The following is a 17,886-nucleotide window of genomic DNA, read 5'->3' as shown; positions in this document are numbered from 1 at the left end:
CTCCTCTCCCAGCTGTTATTATTCAGTAAATGTTATCGTTGCACATCATTCCCACACATTAGGGCCAGCAGAGAGCTCCTCCACCGTTTAGAAGGCTCTGTGGGCCGCTCTCATCCCATTTAATGAAGGTGGAGCCTTCATTTTGCACTTACAAAGAGGAGCAAAAGGATGGTTGAGGGAGTGATGGTGCCGTAAGTCAGCAGACTCTCTGCCAGGAAGCTTGAGCTCAAGTTCTGTCTTGAACCAATAATATAATATTATGTGTTTTTTTGTTTTATTACTTAAATCTCATTGATACTTGCATTACCACTCGCTGTCAGAAAGCTCTATTTTGTACATTTCCAGGGTTACGATTCCCCCAGACTTTTTACGGAAACTTGTTCACACAACTACAAGAGGTTTCCTCTGTTATCACTTTATGCTCATCAATGATCCAAATTGATCCCAATGTGCCTACTGAGCCTACTAGAGCTTAAACAATTAAATGTCCTTATGTATTTTAAATACTATGGAAATATCATCTCTTAGGGCTTGTTCTTGTTCGTAGTGTTTTTACATTTGAACTTTATTGCTTGGCACTTTTGCACATTCATTTTGATGTCTATGTTGTGTTTTGTCATGACCCTGTCTATCTGTAACTCAGTGTTATATTGTTATATTGTCTAATACAGGTCCCTTAGATCGTCTGTCAGTGACTCAGTGCTGTTTTGTGATGTTATCTGAGGACAGGTCTCTCTTGAGAATGAGACATCATGTCTGAATGAGATTACTTCCATAAATAAAGGTTAAATTAAAGAAAAAAAATCTGGCCTATATGTGTAGAAACCATGTGCAAGAGAATTTCCGAATTGTTTTAATTTTTCAGGTTCATGACTTTATCTGACAGTACAACAGGTCAAAGTTTGGAGAACTTGTACAGATGTTAGATTACACCACATTTCAATAAAATCAGTCAACATAAACAGAAGACAAGAAAATGAACAGAGGCAGTGCAGTCTACAGTCTATGTAATTTACTAATTGATCATACTGCACTGTCCTGTCGTCAGGACTTCCACGTGAGCCCCAACCTGGTCTACTCTGTATGGAATAAAGGTTCGTCGTCGTTGTCTGTAGCTGCTGGAACCAACAGGTGGCGAGCAAAAACTGCAGCACCGGCTCAGATGTAGAGTAAAAATCCAAGCTTACTGCACTAGTTTGGTATCTGGTGGGTGCCGTTAGCTGCCTCGTTATACAGAAAAATAATTTAGTAATGTGGTTATTTCACAGTTACTTTGATGTTGTTGTTTTTCAAGTTCAGAAATTCCTATCATTCCTGGAGTGTATGACCCCAGCAAGAAGTCACAATCATGAAATGATTCACCGAAGACGAAAGCAAAAAAAAAAACCCACACACTTCTACGTCTGCAGGATTCAGTTGAACTCTACACAAGCGCTTGATAAATGAAGTCAATGGCAGTGGTTTGTGTGCAGATGTTGTTTGAAGAGGCGACAAGCTGAAAAAGGTTGGGAAGCAGGAAAGTTTTACCTGACAGCACCTCGCTGAGCCTGTGAGGGGTTACGACAGGTTAAAGCTCGTGTCCGGAGTTTGAATCATAGCGTCTCCCAAAACACTGTTGGTCCCTCCCTCTGATTTCGCCCCTTTATTTGTACACGCGCGCAGTACCTGAGAGGAATGCCCGGAGTGCTGCAGCTAATTGCCTGTTTTGCTGTTTTCCACTCCTCTACATTTAGTACATTTAGTCAATAATAAAGGAATTACGTTAGAATTCTGTATTGAGTCTAACTTGTCCTAATACCAAAATAACATGAATCTGCTAGGACGAACGAGTAAAGTTTCAATATGTGATTACACTCGTGTATCCCTCTCGATGACGTTGTTTATCAAACTTAGTGCATTTACGCGTGTATATGTGTTAGATTGTTTATTTATTTCTATCTAGAGTTCAGAATTGCATGACTCCTCTGACGAAGAGTATGTCCCAGACGCCCCAACATCTTCCTCCAGAGGTCGGGCATCTAAACGAAGGCGGGCTATGGAGGCCGTGGTCGGGGAGCGTCGCGAGCACCCCGAGCCAAAAAACGTCCTTCAGTCTCTTGGCCTGACAAGCCGTGGGATTGGTAACTTTTCTGGAAGTTGCTGAGCCCTGATGCTCTCTCCTCCATAAGCAAAACAAATGTGCGCGCGGTTGCGTAGTGTGTAGCTCGCCCACCTCTGCATGGGCTTGCTTGCTGTGCGCGTAACCGTTGATTGACAGCATGACAAAGCTGAAGCTCGAACTTGATTGGTCGGCAGTGACCGGCGCTTTTTGGAATAACATGGGGGTCTATGAGAGGAAGGCGGAGCTCATGAATAAATTTTCATATCGCTTCATACTAACATTATATTATAGTATCGTACTAGACTAACACATTCAAGCTTTGTTCAACAATGATACATAAATTGAAAACAAACGGAAACTCCGGACACGAGCTTTAAAGCACCAGTGTTGTAAAAAGTGACATTATGAAAGGTGACATTATAAATGAAAAGTGAAAATGAAAGTGTCATTGAGAAAAAAAAACCCACAGCGAAATAAAAAATGTATTTCTGAAAAAAGGAGCAGAATTATTCTATATATTATATTATTGATAAATGTGAATATGAAAACAAGAATATTGAAATAGATTTTCATTAATAATGGGATGGTGATTCATTGATTTGATAAATTATTATTATTCAATTTATTTTTGATTCATTTATTTAATTTTGTCCACTTTAGGATTCCATACAAGACTTGGGAAACTTGTTGGTAATTAGTAAATTTAATTTAATGTGAATTTTGCTGATGTATTGCACCTTTAAACACTAGTATCGTCTTTGTCATGCTACTGATCTCAGTTTTACCTCTGAACAACTGTTCAGAGCCCCTCCTGTTTCATGCCCCTCCTGCTGTTACTTCTCCATACGTGCAGATGGTCCTACCAATTTCATTTAGATTTTCAAAAATAGCCAAAGTGGTTTGATTGTTTCCTCTGTATTCTGCTCACAAAGCGTCAGTAAACGAATGACTCATGCTTCTGTGGACACACAAATCATTTTCATCTGCAGTGGGTCTCATTTTTTTGTCCGAACAACAAACGTAACACAAGTATGGATTTGAGCACAGTCAAGAAAATTGTGATTTCTGGGTGAAACACTCCAGAATTAGGACCTTGAGTCTTTAAAACAAGATTTCATAATTCAGGGGCTTTGTGTTTTTCTCTTTTGATCCCTTTTCTTGCTCTCAGTAGCATTCACTCAGCCTCCTGTAGTCATGCGGGAGCCCACAAGAGACATGTAAGGGTTTAAAACATGCTGTTTTCAGAAGTGGAGCACTCTTTGTTTTCATCGTTTCAGTGAAAGGTGAGCAATTGAACATTTTGTATATCTGACCGAGTGGGTTATGAATGCCTTTGAGAGACTCTGGCACAGTCCGGTGCCACATCTCGCATTTCACAAAAGAGCAAAAATGGATGCATCACTCCTATTTCCAGACACACACACACACATACATACACATCTAATCGACCGGAGAAACGAGGCTGACGTCAAACCTCCCATTCACAACCACTCCCTCCACCTCTCTCTGTCACTCTGTCTCCACATTGTGCTTGCCAAGCTTCTGACAACCTGAGTTAAGGAGCAGAATTATTGGCTGTCAGGCCCAGTCGTAATGAATGGGAGCAGTCGGTAAGTCGCCAGGGGACAAACACACACAGAGAAAAGGTAAAGTAGAACAGAGCTGCCCTCAGCCATGGGGGGTGAGCATTTGTGTATGAAGTTACAGATTCTGATGATGAGCCTGAGATCCCACAAACATAAATTCACATCACATGAAACACCTCCTTCCTTTTGTATCTTTAAAACATGTTTTCTTAATCGCCTGCTTAGTCTGGGAAATGGCATTCTGCTGAGTGGTTCAGCTTACAAAGGGTGATGTCACCCACTTCAGTGCACCAGTCAGGATTTAGCAATGTTTAAATCTGGTGAGAGGTGTTTGGTAGCTTGTTTACTGTCTATTAAATCTAATTAATCACACCCACTCCCACTCAAGCAAAGCCGCATTTGCTGTGTTTTTCCCTAAATTTAATTAATGCTGATCTTTTATGTACTAACGCTGGTGCCACCTGGTGTTTTGCTTTTGTCAGATTTCAGAAAGCTCTCGAGATTGTCACACATAGATATTTTAGCATCATGTGTAGCAACCACAAATGCACTCTGAAAGAGAAAAAGATATGGTAAGCTGGAAGGTTAACAGGATGTGTTCCTTTCATAGGTTTGTTATGCAAGAAACCCCGACTGACTTTGAGACTGCTGTCGGTGCATTACAGCTTCAAAATGCTCAGTCATGGTACTGAATGCTTTTTTTTTTCTTACTTCCACCAAATACAAAAACACACCATGTGAATATGTTAAGAAGGTAGAAACCTTAGTTTTCACTGGAGAGTGTATTTGAAGTTCCCCAGGGTTTTGCTTTAATAGACAAACAGTGCACTTTTATACCTGACCTGCTATGGTAGAATCATGCCCACATGTTTGGAAATTGCTTCAGCCTACAAATCATAATCGCTGATGGTATTATTAAACCATATTGTTGATTATAATGGCTTTGGGTCAGTGTGCTATTTTTAATACAGGATGTTCACTACCCCATGCACTCATTAGGGATTTATACCTGCACATCATTACAAATACTCAAACTGAACAGTTAAAAGAAAAACTTTTTTAAAACAACAATCCCTACTCATGGTTCAGTCTTCCAGAGATTTCAACTATATCAAAAGGTCTTCATCAGCAGATAATAATGTCAGCTCAATCTATTCAAATGCAAGCTTGTAACTTTAGGAATTTGTCATCTGTGTAGGCCTAAGAACTAAGCATTAAATGATGCATAGTGGCTTATCCTGAACCTTTCAACTACACTGTTAATACATGCCACCAGTCAAAAGTTTTAGAACGCTCCAATCCTTCCAGTTTTATATTGAAATTCAAGCAATTCAATTCCAATGAATAATTTGAAATGATACAAAGGTAAGTGTAGAACTGCCAGAGGTTAATTATACAAAAAGGCCTTTTTCGTGGAACAGAAATGGATTAACATCTTAAAGCTGTTCTGCAACAATGGAGGTTGATCAAGCCTTGAAAGTTGGTGCTACCGAATCCTACAGGTGTCCCAACTTTTCTTCATTACTTACAACCTCTGCTGTCTTCATTAAAGTAGTGTTGGAACATACTGTGGCTCCAAACCCTCCAGAGCATTATTTGAGCAATATTGTACTGCAGAAAGTAGTGTGTTGATATAAAAATGGAGAGGAAAAGGCAATTAACTGTAGAAGAGAGACAGACCATCATAACACTTAAAATGTAGGTCTTTCCTACAGATAAACTCTGAAGAAAATCAAGATGTCAGTGAATCCAGTTTTCTTCACCACCAAAGGCTCAGAAACTGGAGGAAACTCTGACAGGAAGAGATCTGGAAGACCCAAAGTCACAACAGAATCAGAAGACAAGTTTCTGAGAGTCAACAGCTCAGTGATAGGAGCTCACAGATGGATCAAAATTTGAAATCTTTGGTACATCATGCAGGATTTTTGTAGAAAGGATGGTTCCTCAGTGTGTGACATTAACTGTCAAACATGGAGGAGGAAAGTGATGGTCTGGGGCTGTTTTACTGGATCCAGGGTCGGTAACTTGTACAGCGTGAGAAGAACCCTGAACCAAAACATCTACCCCAGCATTCTGCAGCACCATGCAGTACCCTCTGGTATGAGAATAGTTGGTCAGGGGTTCATCCTACAGAAAGATAATGACTCAAAACATCAGTCCAAGCTCTGCCAGAACTACCTTAGAAAAAATAACCAGGTAGTGAACTTGAAAACACGGAGTGGCAGCACAGTCTCCTGACTTTAACCCCATGGAGCTGGTTTGGGATGAACTGGACAGAAGCATGAAAGCAAAGAACCTACAAGAACCACACATTTATGGGAACTTCTGCTACAGATAAGGAAAAATTTCCTGAAGAATATTTGATTTCCATTGTAGAAAGAATGCCACAAATGTGTTCAGCTGTTATATCTGCCAGAGATGGCTATTCAAGGTTACAAAAAGTATGTATCATCTAAGTTTTCTTCAGTTTGTACTGGTTTCTGTTGCAGGATAAACTCAGCTTAACAAGAGGTCTGGAGCCAAGAAAAGAGCAACACCAAGCCTTTTACATATTGTATAATGAGACTTCAACCTGAAGTAATGGTCTATGTAGCACTTTCAAAGATGGTAAAAGTTTCAAATTCACTATCTTACAAAAAAGTGTGACCGCGGACAGTCACATAGCACTGCTGTATGAGAAGGGAGAAACTGTTAATTGCCTGTACGAAACTTGTCATTTGACCTGAGAAAGCCCTTCATATTTTTTAGCGAACAGGCGGCAGAAATGGAGGTGGAACTGAGCTGTAATTGGTTTCTGTTTACCAGTAATCCTGCCACTGACAAAACCACAAGCAATTAGCCAGACAGCTCATCCTTTATCAGTGCAAAACTGGCACAGTGTGTGTGTGTGTGTGTGTGTGTGTGTGTGTGCGTGCGTGCGTGCGTGTGCGTGTGTTAGTCATGAGGGAGGGTGTAATTAGGCTGAGGGAGACATGAGATTAAAATCAGCTCTTTTGTCCTCGTTTCTTTTGGCCTCTTGGTCCTGAATCATCCAGTGTGACAACATTGAGAAGGTAGACTTAATTCTAATGATGGTTATTGTCACTGCACTCCTTCAAAAACAAGTTCTTAAAAAAAGATCAATACAAAATATGTTACACGACTCAATGAATTCATATATAGAAGCAGTGAATGTGGCAGGAGTGAGCTTTTAAAGTTCCTTAATGAGTCTGAAAGGATGTTAGCGTATGACTCATCAGTCTCCTTTTTCCCCTCCAGTGGCTTTTAAAGCAGCAGCAAGTGATTCTTCAGGTTCTATATTGTTTTTAAAGCTCCAAACCAGAAATTTTGACAGAAATGTTACAAAAACACCTGCCTGTTTATTCAGATTTAGTTGATAACATTGTATTTTGACAGTGAAAATGTTTGTGAGTCTCCTGGGAGGAACTGCAATGCTGCACATGAAAGCTCTTTTATCTGCACACAAGGACATATATGTGTGTATATATCCAGAATATATACACTGCAACTGTGACAAAGCCGAAACAAGAAATGCTCCACTGAGTATCAGACACACAGGGCAGTGTAGGAGAGCGGATCAAAAGCAGCAACGGAGAGGATTTATGAATGAAAGTGTAAGTACACACACACACACTGATCCATACTAGACAAGATTTGACAGGCTGCCAAAAATAGAGACCACAGTGCGCGTTGGCTGACGGCAAAAGTGCTGTCTCTCTCTCTCTCAGCGCACACACACACACACACACACACACCTCCGCAGTCCCTCTGTCACCCCGCCCGTCTTTGGCGGAGTCCGTATGTGAGTCATCGTTGGACTTTAACCGTCTCTGTCCCTCAGTGCTGCAGCAGAGACACAGCAGCAGTCAATGACAACAGCCTCTGCTACAAATACTATGACGCCGAGCACGCAAGAAACAGAATTCATCACATAAACACCGTTTATTGAACCCTTACTAGCAATTTCAAAACACTTTCTTAGCATTTTAGCACAGAATAAAAGGTGGGAAGATAATTAGGTGAGAGTAAGCAGCTAACACACATATCTGAAGATTTTACAACAACAAGGCGTCTTCTGTTAAACAGACTTATAAAGTGGGACTATTTAAGTCAGTCAGTGCTACTAAATATAGCCTGTGTCTTTATTAATATATGAGCAGCGATGAAAGCACCGCTGATATGTCTGCGGAGTGCAGACTAGTTTTAGTTCATATTCACACACACGCACTTTTTTTGTTTGGCTGACTCGAATAAACTGCTCGCGTGCGCGTCGTGTACACACATGTATATATGCATGTGTGTGTTGTGATGCGCGTGCGTGTGTTGCGTATCTCCTCGCGCTGTGACGCACGAGTCAGGTGGTCGCTCTAATAGCGCGAGGATCTGTCCGCGGTGCTGAATCCACACTGAAAGCAGAGAGATGCTCAGCTCCCCCACGACCCTCCACAGAGACTAACTGCAGAGGTAAGACTCACCAATAACACAAAAACACAGGATGCGCTCATTTAAACATGGTTTCTGTCGCTTTTCATGTGAATACAGAGTTTAATTTTCTTAATTGCTTCAGTTCGCTCGTGTTTCACTCGCTTTGCCAACCTGATGCACCGCCACAGATGTTGAGGCGAAGAGGTTGTCGCCCGCAGTGAGCCTTTTGTTCTAATTTCGCTTCATTTCTCAATTTGTAACGTTTTGTAGCTTCTCATTAGTTTACTGTCGCACGCTAAACAAGCCCACTCGAAGTTTGGTCATTTCAATTCAGCTTGAAAAAACAAGAAGAAAAAAAGTAAACACGGCAAACGCCACAGCGCCGTCGCTTCTGCATTGTTGTTTCCACCAATCTTATTTTGTAAGCGTTCACATTTAAAAAAAAAAAAAAAAAAAAAACAATTTCAGCGCATTTTGCACTTCAAATACTTTATCCCACTGGAGAACAATTTGTCCCAGAGCAACCCTGTTAAACTGGACTTAAAGCTGGGAAAACGGCGATAATTGGTGTTTTCAGATTAAAGCAGAGGTTGCGTGAACATCAGCCTTACCGGGTTACCTTGACAACGGGGCTGTGACTCACGGAGAGCAGCAATTTGACGACTAATGAGATTTGCACGGGAGCTGAATGCCGCTGCTATTACTGCTGCTGGCAAACAGGCGGCACGATTCCTGTATGATCCTCAAATACCAGCAACAGGCAGGGAATTGGAGAAGGAATGAAACAATCTGGGGCATGCAGTCTGTTATAATTACTGTCAGAGCTGAAAAGCAACTACAGATTATTAAAATTATTAGCATTATTATTATTATGCAAATAGTCTGTTGCTTTTCCATACAATTTTAGGGCATCTTCAAAAATGATATGAGTGAAAATATCACATCAGTAATATAAAGGCAAGAATTAATATCACATAAAAGCAAATGTACAACAAAAAACATTTTAACAAAGGTGCATTTAACTGAATGTTACATGAATCATGAATGTGAGAAAGAACTGAGGTGTTTGAGCTAGTTCCCATCAGAGTAAAAGTAATCTGTCAAGACCTTTGTCTCGCATGAAAAACTAAATCTGTTTCAGCAGTTTGCAGTCTTCCAATCAGACCAGACATTTAAAGTGACAACAAGAGTAAAAGGCATTTCAGAAATGCCAGAGCAGAAACCATTGTGAACCTGTTAGTTTAATGTGTAAAGGTCAGAGCTGACATGTGCTGCTTTGTCTTTCCTCGGCAGGCGTCACCATGCCGTCACTACCTGAGAGCTACACAACAGGAAGATCTTTCCTCATCTGTTTTGCCAACCTGCTCTTGATACTTTTATTCGTCAGCTCCTCTGGCGTTCACGGGGCGTCGCTCAGAGAGCACAGACTGAGGGGAAGTGAATCCGACTTCCAGAGAGGAAATGTCCGCCCGGCACCTAACTCCGACATGCTGAAAGCCTTGGAGTACATTGAGAGTCTTCATCAAAGAACCGGCATGGACTCCCAGCAGCACGCCCCTGTCACCACAGGGACTGATGGCAGTGACACAGATGATGCTGAGAAGCTGCGTGCCATGCTGAGACTGGCTGCTAACCCTACGCAGAGCAAAGATGAGGAGGAGGAAAAGGAGGAGGATGAGGGAAGGGAGGATAAGAGTGAAGAGCTGCTGCAGGCTGTGCTCAGCACGCTCCAGCAGACGGAGAAGGCCTACAAGCCGGCTCTGCTTCGCCCCAGTGCAGAGGGAACAGGCGTGAAGGTCGGCATGTATCCCAGGGTGCAGCAGAAGCAACAACGCATCATGCCTCACAAGAAGCTGCCCTTAATGTTTGAGGATGAGGAAGAAGGTGAGGGGGATGAGGAAGAGGATGAGGATAGGCCCGAGCATGAGAGCCCCTTCAAACGCACCAATGAGAACGTGGAGGAGAAGTACACACCTCAGAACCTGGCAACACTGCAGTCTGTGTTCGACGAACTGGACAAGCTGACCAGCACAAAGACCCTCCGCAAGCGGGAAGACGAGGAGGACGACATGGAGGAGGACGACGGGGAAGAAGATGGCGATATGTTTAATGTGAGGAATGCAGCGTATGATGACATAGGAGGGGATCTCACAGACTGGGGTCCAATGGAAGAGGAGGAGGAGGAGGACATGGACAACAAACACGAAGCTGACAGAGGGCTTGATTATATCGATGACAACGATGAAGACCCTGATGAGGATGATGAGGAGGAAGATGGTGAAAGCTACCCAGTAAAAAGGTCAAAAGATCCAGACGATGTAGCTAATCTGGTGGACTACTATCTCCTGAAAGTGCTGGAGAAAACAGAAGAGGAAGAACAAAAACGAGAGATCGAGGAGGAAGAGGAGAAAGAGAGGGCTGAGAGGAGAGTGGCTCAGACTCAGTATAGAGAAAACATAGATCCAAGAGTCATCTACCAGCTCATACAGATCTCCCAGAAATACCAGATCCCACCTGAGGACCTGATAGACATGCTCAGAACCGGTGAAAAGACGTATCAAGACAAGCTGCGAAAAAGCAACGAATTAGCCAGAGCAGAAAGCCAGCTCTCTCAGCTTTCCTCAAAGAAGACACACAAGTTCCCCGAGGCTAAATACTACAACAGACGCCTGCCTTATGGAAAAAAGACGGCAGAAGAGCAGAGGACAGAAGAAATCCTCAAAATCCTGGGGTTGGGAGGCGCAGAGGATTCACCTCCTGTCAGGAAGCAGAAGCTGCACAGAAGCTCGCTGTCACGACTTCACGCTCTGCCTGCAGGGCTTTTGGGGGAATCCGCTCCCACGCAACGGCGCCTTCCCAGCACTTTCAGAGACGACTATGACGACACTGTCAACGAAGATGAACTGGCAGCATATCTCGCAGCTCAGATGCTCTCACAGTATCCCAAACCGGCATACAGCAACAAAAAGGCGAGCCAAAAACGCGATGAAGTCGGACAGAACACGACGGGCTCTTTTGAAAAGGCAATAGAGGAATATTTTGATCAAATGGACTCAGATAAAAGCCCGAATGAAAAGAGACAGTCTGAGCATGATGAGAGGGGCGATGACACGCAAATGCAGGGCTTTGAGAATGAAGCAGTGATGAAATTACTGAGCTACCTGAACCCAGAAACTGAGGAAAGTGATGCCAAAGCTGCACAAGGAATATAAATAAGGCTGTAGATACATATACATAAATATATATATTGTTCCGGTGGAGGGAAGAGGGTGGAAATAAAGTATTTTGAAGAAAAAAAAACATGCAGTCAACTTTAGTTATTCTGTAGGTTTACAAAAGTTTATTAGCAGAAAAGAGTGTTGGGGCATTCATTTGATGTTATTTGTGTTTTTTATATATGAGTTGATTGCTCAAAAACACTTTACACCCAGTGTCTCACCAGCTGTACATTTCAACGCGTACACACACACAATCCAAATCAGTGTTGGATCCCTTAGATTCACTTGTGTTTTTTGGTAATTCTTTCTTAAATGTGGCCATATGTGACATACCTGAGATAAATAAAGCATTGACTTTATTTTTTCCTTACTGTGTAGTGTTTCTCAATTTACTCATCATCACACAATGCACAAGCCAAGTCTCACAATGCACTGGGGTTACAAAAATATGCTAAAAATGCGCTTTGATAACATTAGAAAAGGGCTCTTTACAGTCGCACCACCATCATGCAGCTCTGAGGTTAATAAATAGACTTAAAAGGCACTCACAGATGCAAACACAGTTGCAATTCTTCAAACTTAACCAGGATTGTGGTTACTGTATGACCACATCTTTGTGCCAAATGAGTCATTATTAGTCACATTTGTTTGTAAAAATATTTCTGAGTAATGAACCTTTTGCTTCAAGTCTTGAAATGTGAACCATCCTCGTCTTCTCCCAGTTCAGTAGGCAGGTTTGCTCATATATTCTTCCATCGTCTGTGGCGACAGAAGAGGTGTGTGAACACATTTCATACATGAGTCAGAACAAAAAACCTGCACTTATTGGAGGATTGTTGAAGCTTACTATACCTCTTGCAGTGTGTCAGCCTCCTCCATAGTCGCACCCACAGCAAATTTAGAAGTTTCTAAGACTTCTCCTCCCATCAGGAACTCATCTAGGATGAAGTAGGCCTTCTCAAAGTTGAAAATGATGTCCAGCTCACACACCTGAAACACAGCGATATACCATCTATTAGAACAGAGGTAACGGATTCACCCATGAATCTTTGCTCTCCTGCCACTCATGATCAGACCCTGAAATTGCCAGTTGATGAAAGAAATAAACATTAAAAAACATTTGAGAGCTCTTAAATAAAGCTAGAAGCATACAGCACTTCAGTGGAGGCTCTATTTCGCTTACATTTTTAGTCTCCCAGTTGCTGTCAAGTCTATTTGTACAGCCCTACACGACTGATTTGCCTCCACAGGCTTTGCAACATATACAACAAACAACACTCTCTCATTCTAATCGTTTGACTTCTTGTAAATAAGGAGGTGTGGCTGTCTTGTAAATGAAGCCAGGAGCGTATTAAGGCTTTTGTTTTTTTGTTGTTTTTTTTCAGCAGGGGCACCTCATGGACACCAGAGGGAGTCTCACATGTTTATGCACAGTCAGGACACTTTTACTTCCTCAATGATAATGTAAAGTCGGAGTCACTGCAGCTGTATTTTCTTAATGATTATAAAACTATTAGGTAACAAAGTCAGTAGAACAGTGTTTTGCTAACACTATAATACTGTAGGTATGCTGTCACAAATGATATGAAACATACTTTTGTGTACTTGAGGTCTTAGCAAACTGAACTGAACTTGAAGTGGCTGCACAGAGTCCTGAGCTTCAACCCCATCAACCACCACTGTGATGAACTGCAGAACACACGCTTTCAGGCTGCATCTGATTCTGGACTGAGATGTTAAACAATCAGTGCAGGTGTAACGTTTCCACATCCGTATGCAATACTTCTATTTCTAATCACTGCTTCTGTCTGAAGGGTCTCTTTTACAACTGCCTTAGATTCATTAATCAATAACAGCATCTATACCATGTATCAACTGTCAAATGTTAATGCCAAAACATATGTTCATTTGCAGTAGTAAGCTAAATCTAATAAAGTATTAAGTTTGCCTGAGGCTGCTGTACACTTTATACACTCCAAGTGTACACCCTATTTAGAATAAGCAGTAAATAAGCATTAAGTGGTTTATAACACACTACAGGGTGTCCCTAAAGTCTGGACAGGGAGGAAATCTTATTAACTATAATGTTTTTGAAAGACAAAATAATTGAACTGGTTCTTCTCAGTGGACGTGAAGGATGGACATATGGAAAGATATTAGAAAAATACATATAGTTAATGAGATTTCCCATGTGTCCAGACTTTAGGGGCATCCTGTATAATGTGAAGTAACATAACTCCTCCTGTGAGGCTGTAAAATGATGACAGCATAGTAGAACCCAGCTGTAACTTCATACTGTAGGCAAGAAACTCTTTTAAAATGTCCGCTCTATCTGCCTACAACTATCACATACTATATTAAATCATTCCCAAACCAGTGTTTATACACTGCCATGTGACCTGTAGGCCGGTTTACAACTCCAGAGTTTCTTCTCAGTAAACTCTTCCAGCTTCTAAATCTGTCAGTAATTTTATTTATTTATTTGTTCTCAGTTGTTGTTTCTTAACTGTAAAGGTCAAAAAACATGAAGACTCATTCCATTTCCATTAACCCTTAGCTTACATCTAGAGGGTATGAGCCCATGATCGACACCATAGACAACCCTTAAGTTAACACTGGTCTAAATGTTAATGGGATGCATTTACAAATGATCTACTTTACTGAATTTGTAAAATGATGCTCATAAAATGACTTACATTGTTATGGCGCACAAAAAGTTTGGTGACTTACAAAACTCCAATCATCGCTGCAACAACAGACGTGGACCTGAGCACAGGTCCAATTAGCCAGAATAACTGAGAACACCTGTGTGTGGGCGCAGCTCAAAACTCCAGATGGCGATTAAAAACAATCTGTTAACAAGCTGTGAATTATGACATCCGGCTCTACTTACATTGCCGAAGTATTTATCCAGCAATTCAACGTATCTGTGCAGCACTTCCAGGGCCAGCAGCTCGTTATCGCGTTGCTCCAGACCAGCACAGAAATACAAGCTGGCATACCTGCAGTTGAAGAGGAGAAAGGTGACACGTTTCAGAAATGGATGCCATAATGTTGTCAAGAAACCTGGAATCATTACAACCATTCAGAGGAGATTGGTTCTTTTTTAAAAATCCCCAAATCTTGGGATAAACTTATTTCAAAGTGAATAAACATGTTGGTAAAGTGCTGCGCTGAGGATCAAGCAAATACAAGTTTATATATAATTATAAGAACTCATTGAGTGCACTCATCTTTTCAATTACTGAATAAATTCACTGTGGACTTCCCAGCATGTGTGAAATATACTAAAATCTGCATAAAAGGTACCATCTGTTGTATTTATTGTACTGCAGTTTGTGACTGGGTTGGGTTGCTTTAAAATATCTCTGGTCATTTCATTCAGATCCAGGACCTCTAGCTTAATTACAAGCTTGTTACTACGACAAAAGAAGATGGAAGGAGCACAAATGTGCGCTGCATCATCACCATAAAGCCTCAGTCACTGATCTAGGTCATGCTCTGTGTTTATCTACACCTTTAATCTCCCAAGGTCTCATTAACTCGCTGCAGAGAATGGGTGTGTTTGTGACCTCTGTGTGTTCTGAAGCAGGACCAAAGACAACACGCAAGTTAAACATTAAACTGTGTCTTTTCCAGCCACCTCTTGTAAACGATCTTGAGGTCCCTCCACTGCAGAAAGTTGCTGGAACGCGGCGGGCGAGGCAAAACTAGCATAATCATGTCCCGGATCACCTTCTTCTTCTCCCGGTCTGTCAGCGGTGTGAACCATTTCTGCAGACGTACCTTCCCCTGCCGACTGAACAGCAGCAAGAAGCGGATCTGAAGAGGACAGAAAAAAAAACACTTAAGGACTTTTTTGTCTTGCATCAGATGCATAATAACTGCAGGGGGTACACTAAGCAAACAGGAGGCGCATCTTGCATTATGACGGCTAGACGCACACAGCTGGTTAATGTGTAGCCTGTCAGAGTTACATGAACAACAATTAAGCAACCACATGCATTCTCACTGAGACACATGCATGTCCAAACACACACACGGTAATCCTCGCCTCTTCTACAGGCTGAGTTGCAACAAGCTGCAGTTAGGTTTCACAAATGTGAGTGAGGCTCACCAGGGAGATACAACACATCTAAACCACCTTTGAGTGCAATAAGGCAGTAAATACAATGTTTGTGTTGTGCAACAGCAATTAATGAGAGCTCTTTGCCCTGAGGCGCAGCTGGAAGCAGCCCTGAGCCTCCCTGCAACAAGATAAAACAGGGCATGTGCAGTAAAGAGAGCAACAATATCTCTCTATCATACGCTTCATTTTACCAAGATGCAGCGGTTTTCTGGGATTCCACTGCATTGATATGTGTTTGTGTAAAGAAATATCAAAGGAGCTAATCCATCACAACAGACTGGCATCTATTTGCTTCTCACACACATCATTGTTGCTACACTGCCAGTTTTTCACCCAAAGCTTGGTTATCTTAATAAAAGGAAACAGATCACAAAGCTGAATCATACACCAGAGTCAAATACATGACCTTAGATCGAGGAAGTACTTCCCAGAAATTCATCTGCAGTCAAAACATAAAAACTACAATTAACCTCCGTTCACTAGCAGACATTTCACTTTCTGAATTTAACAGCTACAGCAGAGGAATAAAGAGCTGGTTACTCAGTAAGATCCGTTTCATTTCCTACAGGTGAGGAGACGCATCCAGTCGGCTCTGATACTCACCATCCTGTAGCGGCAAATAGAGGAAAGAACCCGAAATCCTTAGAAGAAACCAATCCCTGTACCTTAGCTCCTGTCCCGCTGTGTCTTGTGCATGTTGAGATGCAGCGACATTGTCGATCTTCCCAGAAATCATTGCGCTCACACCTTCTCCAGTCAGAGCCGCGCCCTGCTGCGCTCCGCCTTCTGATTGGCTGCTGAGGAGCTCTGACCGCTGCACAGGTGAGACAGAAGATTCAGTCAGACTAACGGAGGGGGTTTGTAGTGAGGTGGAGCTGTTTTAACATTCACATATATACTGTTATACTGCCTAATGCATAAAAATGGTAAACTGATGTTGAAGTCAGACACTTTGTTGATAATGTGGATTGTCCACTTTCCTGTATTCTTGCCAATTTTGAAATCACATCGAAGAAGCAAAAAGTCAGATTTTCTTGTTAGTGAACCAAAATGACAAGATGAAAGTTAGAATAGGACAGAAGTCACCCACACACATTATTCTATGTGCCACTACTGATGCATTTAAGTCCCATTGACTGTATACACTAACATAATTTGTAATGTATCGACTTCAGTAGCATTGTAAATTAAAATATCTGTTTTGGCAAACTTTAAAGTGAATAGTCCAAGTAAAAAACACATTTTTAGAGACAATTATTTTTTAGATAAAAGTTAAAATTCTAACACAATTCAACTTTGAACATACTATAGTTAACGCAGCTAACATTTTAAGCTGTTTCTGTACTGTAGGCTAATGATGCTATCATTCATTTGGCTGTCTTATCACATAATTTTTGAGTATTTTATATTTTCTACAACATTTTAGTCTGTCTAATATATCCATTTATCCATTTTAATATTTTGGTACTTATTAAAGTTCATTTTAGCTTAAAGTTTCAGTAAAGTAAGCTTAGCTAGCTAGTTAGCTTGTCCATTTTGTTATTAGCCAAATGAAAGTTAGCCAAATTTGTGTCACTTTAGTATTTTGCTATGTAACTTCTCCAGTTGATTACTGTCAATAACACAATAATTTACTGTATTACAAGTTTTTTATTGACATTTAAATATTTTAATAAACAAATTAAATATAATGTCATTAAATTTCGTGAAAATATGCATTATTTTACAAAACAGAAATCTGAACATTGGATAAAGTTAGGTTCAAAATCTTTATTTAATTTTGTTGGCATGTTACCATCAAAAGAGAGATTATATATATATTTTTTTTAATCACAATCTGAAAATACTGTCAACAGCCAAAAAGCAATAAACATCACTATGTTTTAGAATTTAAAAGGGTTTGATAAATTTGGCTTCTGCCAGAAACAAATATACAAACAAACAAAAACTTCAGATTATAAATATAAACAAACTGGAAAGTTTTAACAGCAGATTTTTTTTGCTAGCATTCACTGTTTTTAATTTATGTCATGGTTTTTCAGGACAACAAATATTACTAATAAGAACAATGACCGTATAGCTTAAGTACAAAAGTGCAGTACTCCATCAAGGTTGTTCATTCCTTCATATGACATTGTCAGAAATGCTGCATATTTTTGTAGGAAGGCGCCATTTTTTTATTAGTTATTGATGATCAGAAATCACAGCAACATAGAATGTGTCCATTTAATATACACACGTGGACAAAATTGTTGGTACCCCTCAGTTAAAGAAGGAAAAACCCACAATTCTCACTGAAATCACTTGAAACTCACAAAAGTAACAATAAATAAAAATTTATTGAAAATTAAATAATCAAAAACAGCCATTACTTTTGAATTGTTGGTTAACATAATTATTTAAAAAAACAAACTAATGAAACAGGCC

At 40.8% G+C, this 17,886-nt stretch overlaps 2 protein-coding genes across 4 annotated transcripts; one reads left to right on the top strand and one right to left on the bottom strand.

Annotated features, from left to right (window-relative positions):
* Nucleotides 1–8,012: 8,012 nt before the first annotated feature.
* scg2a (secretogranin II a) lies at nucleotides 8,013–11,700 on the top strand. Its single transcript, XM_022222421.2, has 2 exons — nucleotides 8,013–8,151; nucleotides 9,406–11,700. Exon 2 carries the CDS (start codon nucleotides 9,414–9,416, stop codon nucleotides 11,322–11,324), a length of 1,911 nt encoding a protein of 636 aa, XP_022078113.1. The 5' UTR covers nucleotides 8,013–8,151; nucleotides 9,406–9,413; the 3' UTR covers nucleotides 11,325–11,700.
* ap1s3a (adaptor related protein complex 1 subunit sigma 3a) lies at nucleotides 11,442–16,377 on the bottom strand. 3 transcript variants are annotated; one of them, XM_051958051.1, is made up of 5 exons: nucleotides 16,063–16,377; nucleotides 14,974–15,898; nucleotides 14,224–14,332; nucleotides 12,183–12,320; nucleotides 11,442–12,089 (listed from the first exon to the last, which is right to left on the bottom strand). In XM_051958051.1, the coding sequence occupies exons 2-5, from the start codon at nucleotides 15,330–15,332 to the stop codon at nucleotides 12,054–12,056; spliced, it is 642 nt and encodes a 213-aa protein (XP_051814011.1). In that variant the 5' UTR covers nucleotides 15,333–15,898; nucleotides 16,063–16,377; the 3' UTR covers nucleotides 11,442–12,053. The 3 variants fall into 3 exon arrangements, with proteins under 3 accessions (XP_051814011.1, XP_051814012.1, XP_022078122.1); XM_051958052.1 differs by having other exon boundaries at nucleotides 16,125–16,377; XM_022222430.2 differs by having other exon boundaries at nucleotides 14,974–15,152; nucleotides 16,063–16,374.
* Between the last annotated feature and the right edge of the window lie 1,509 nt (nucleotides 16,378–17,886).

The sequence above is a fragment of the Acanthochromis polyacanthus genome, chromosome 13 (assembly GCF_021347895.1).
Source record: "Acanthochromis polyacanthus isolate Apoly-LR-REF ecotype Palm Island chromosome 13, KAUST_Apoly_ChrSc, whole genome shotgun sequence".
Lineage (NCBI taxonomy): Eukaryota > Metazoa > Chordata > Actinopteri > Pomacentridae > Acanthochromis > Acanthochromis polyacanthus.
Note: the sequence above shows the minus strand (reverse complement) of the source record. Positions and strands in the feature narration are given on the sequence as shown.

Excerpts from the sequence above, each read along its gene's own strand:
- ap1s3a (XM_051958051.1), bottom strand. The coding sequence starts at position 15,332 with ATGTGGTTGCTTAATTGTTGTTCATGTAACTCTGACAGGCTACACATT. Across the intron at positions 12,321-14,223 it reads TGGATAAATACTTCGGCAAT|GTGTGTGAGCTGGACATCAT; the intron begins GTAAGTAGAGCC and ends GCTGTGTTTCAG. Across the intron at positions 12,090-12,182 it reads AGGCTGACACACTGCAAGAG|ACGATGGAAGAATATATGAG; the intron begins GTATAGTAAGCT and ends CTGTCGCCACAG.
- scg2a (XM_022222421.2), top strand. The coding sequence starts at position 9,414 with ATGCCGTCACTACCTGAGAGCTACACAACAGGAAGATCTTTCCTCATC.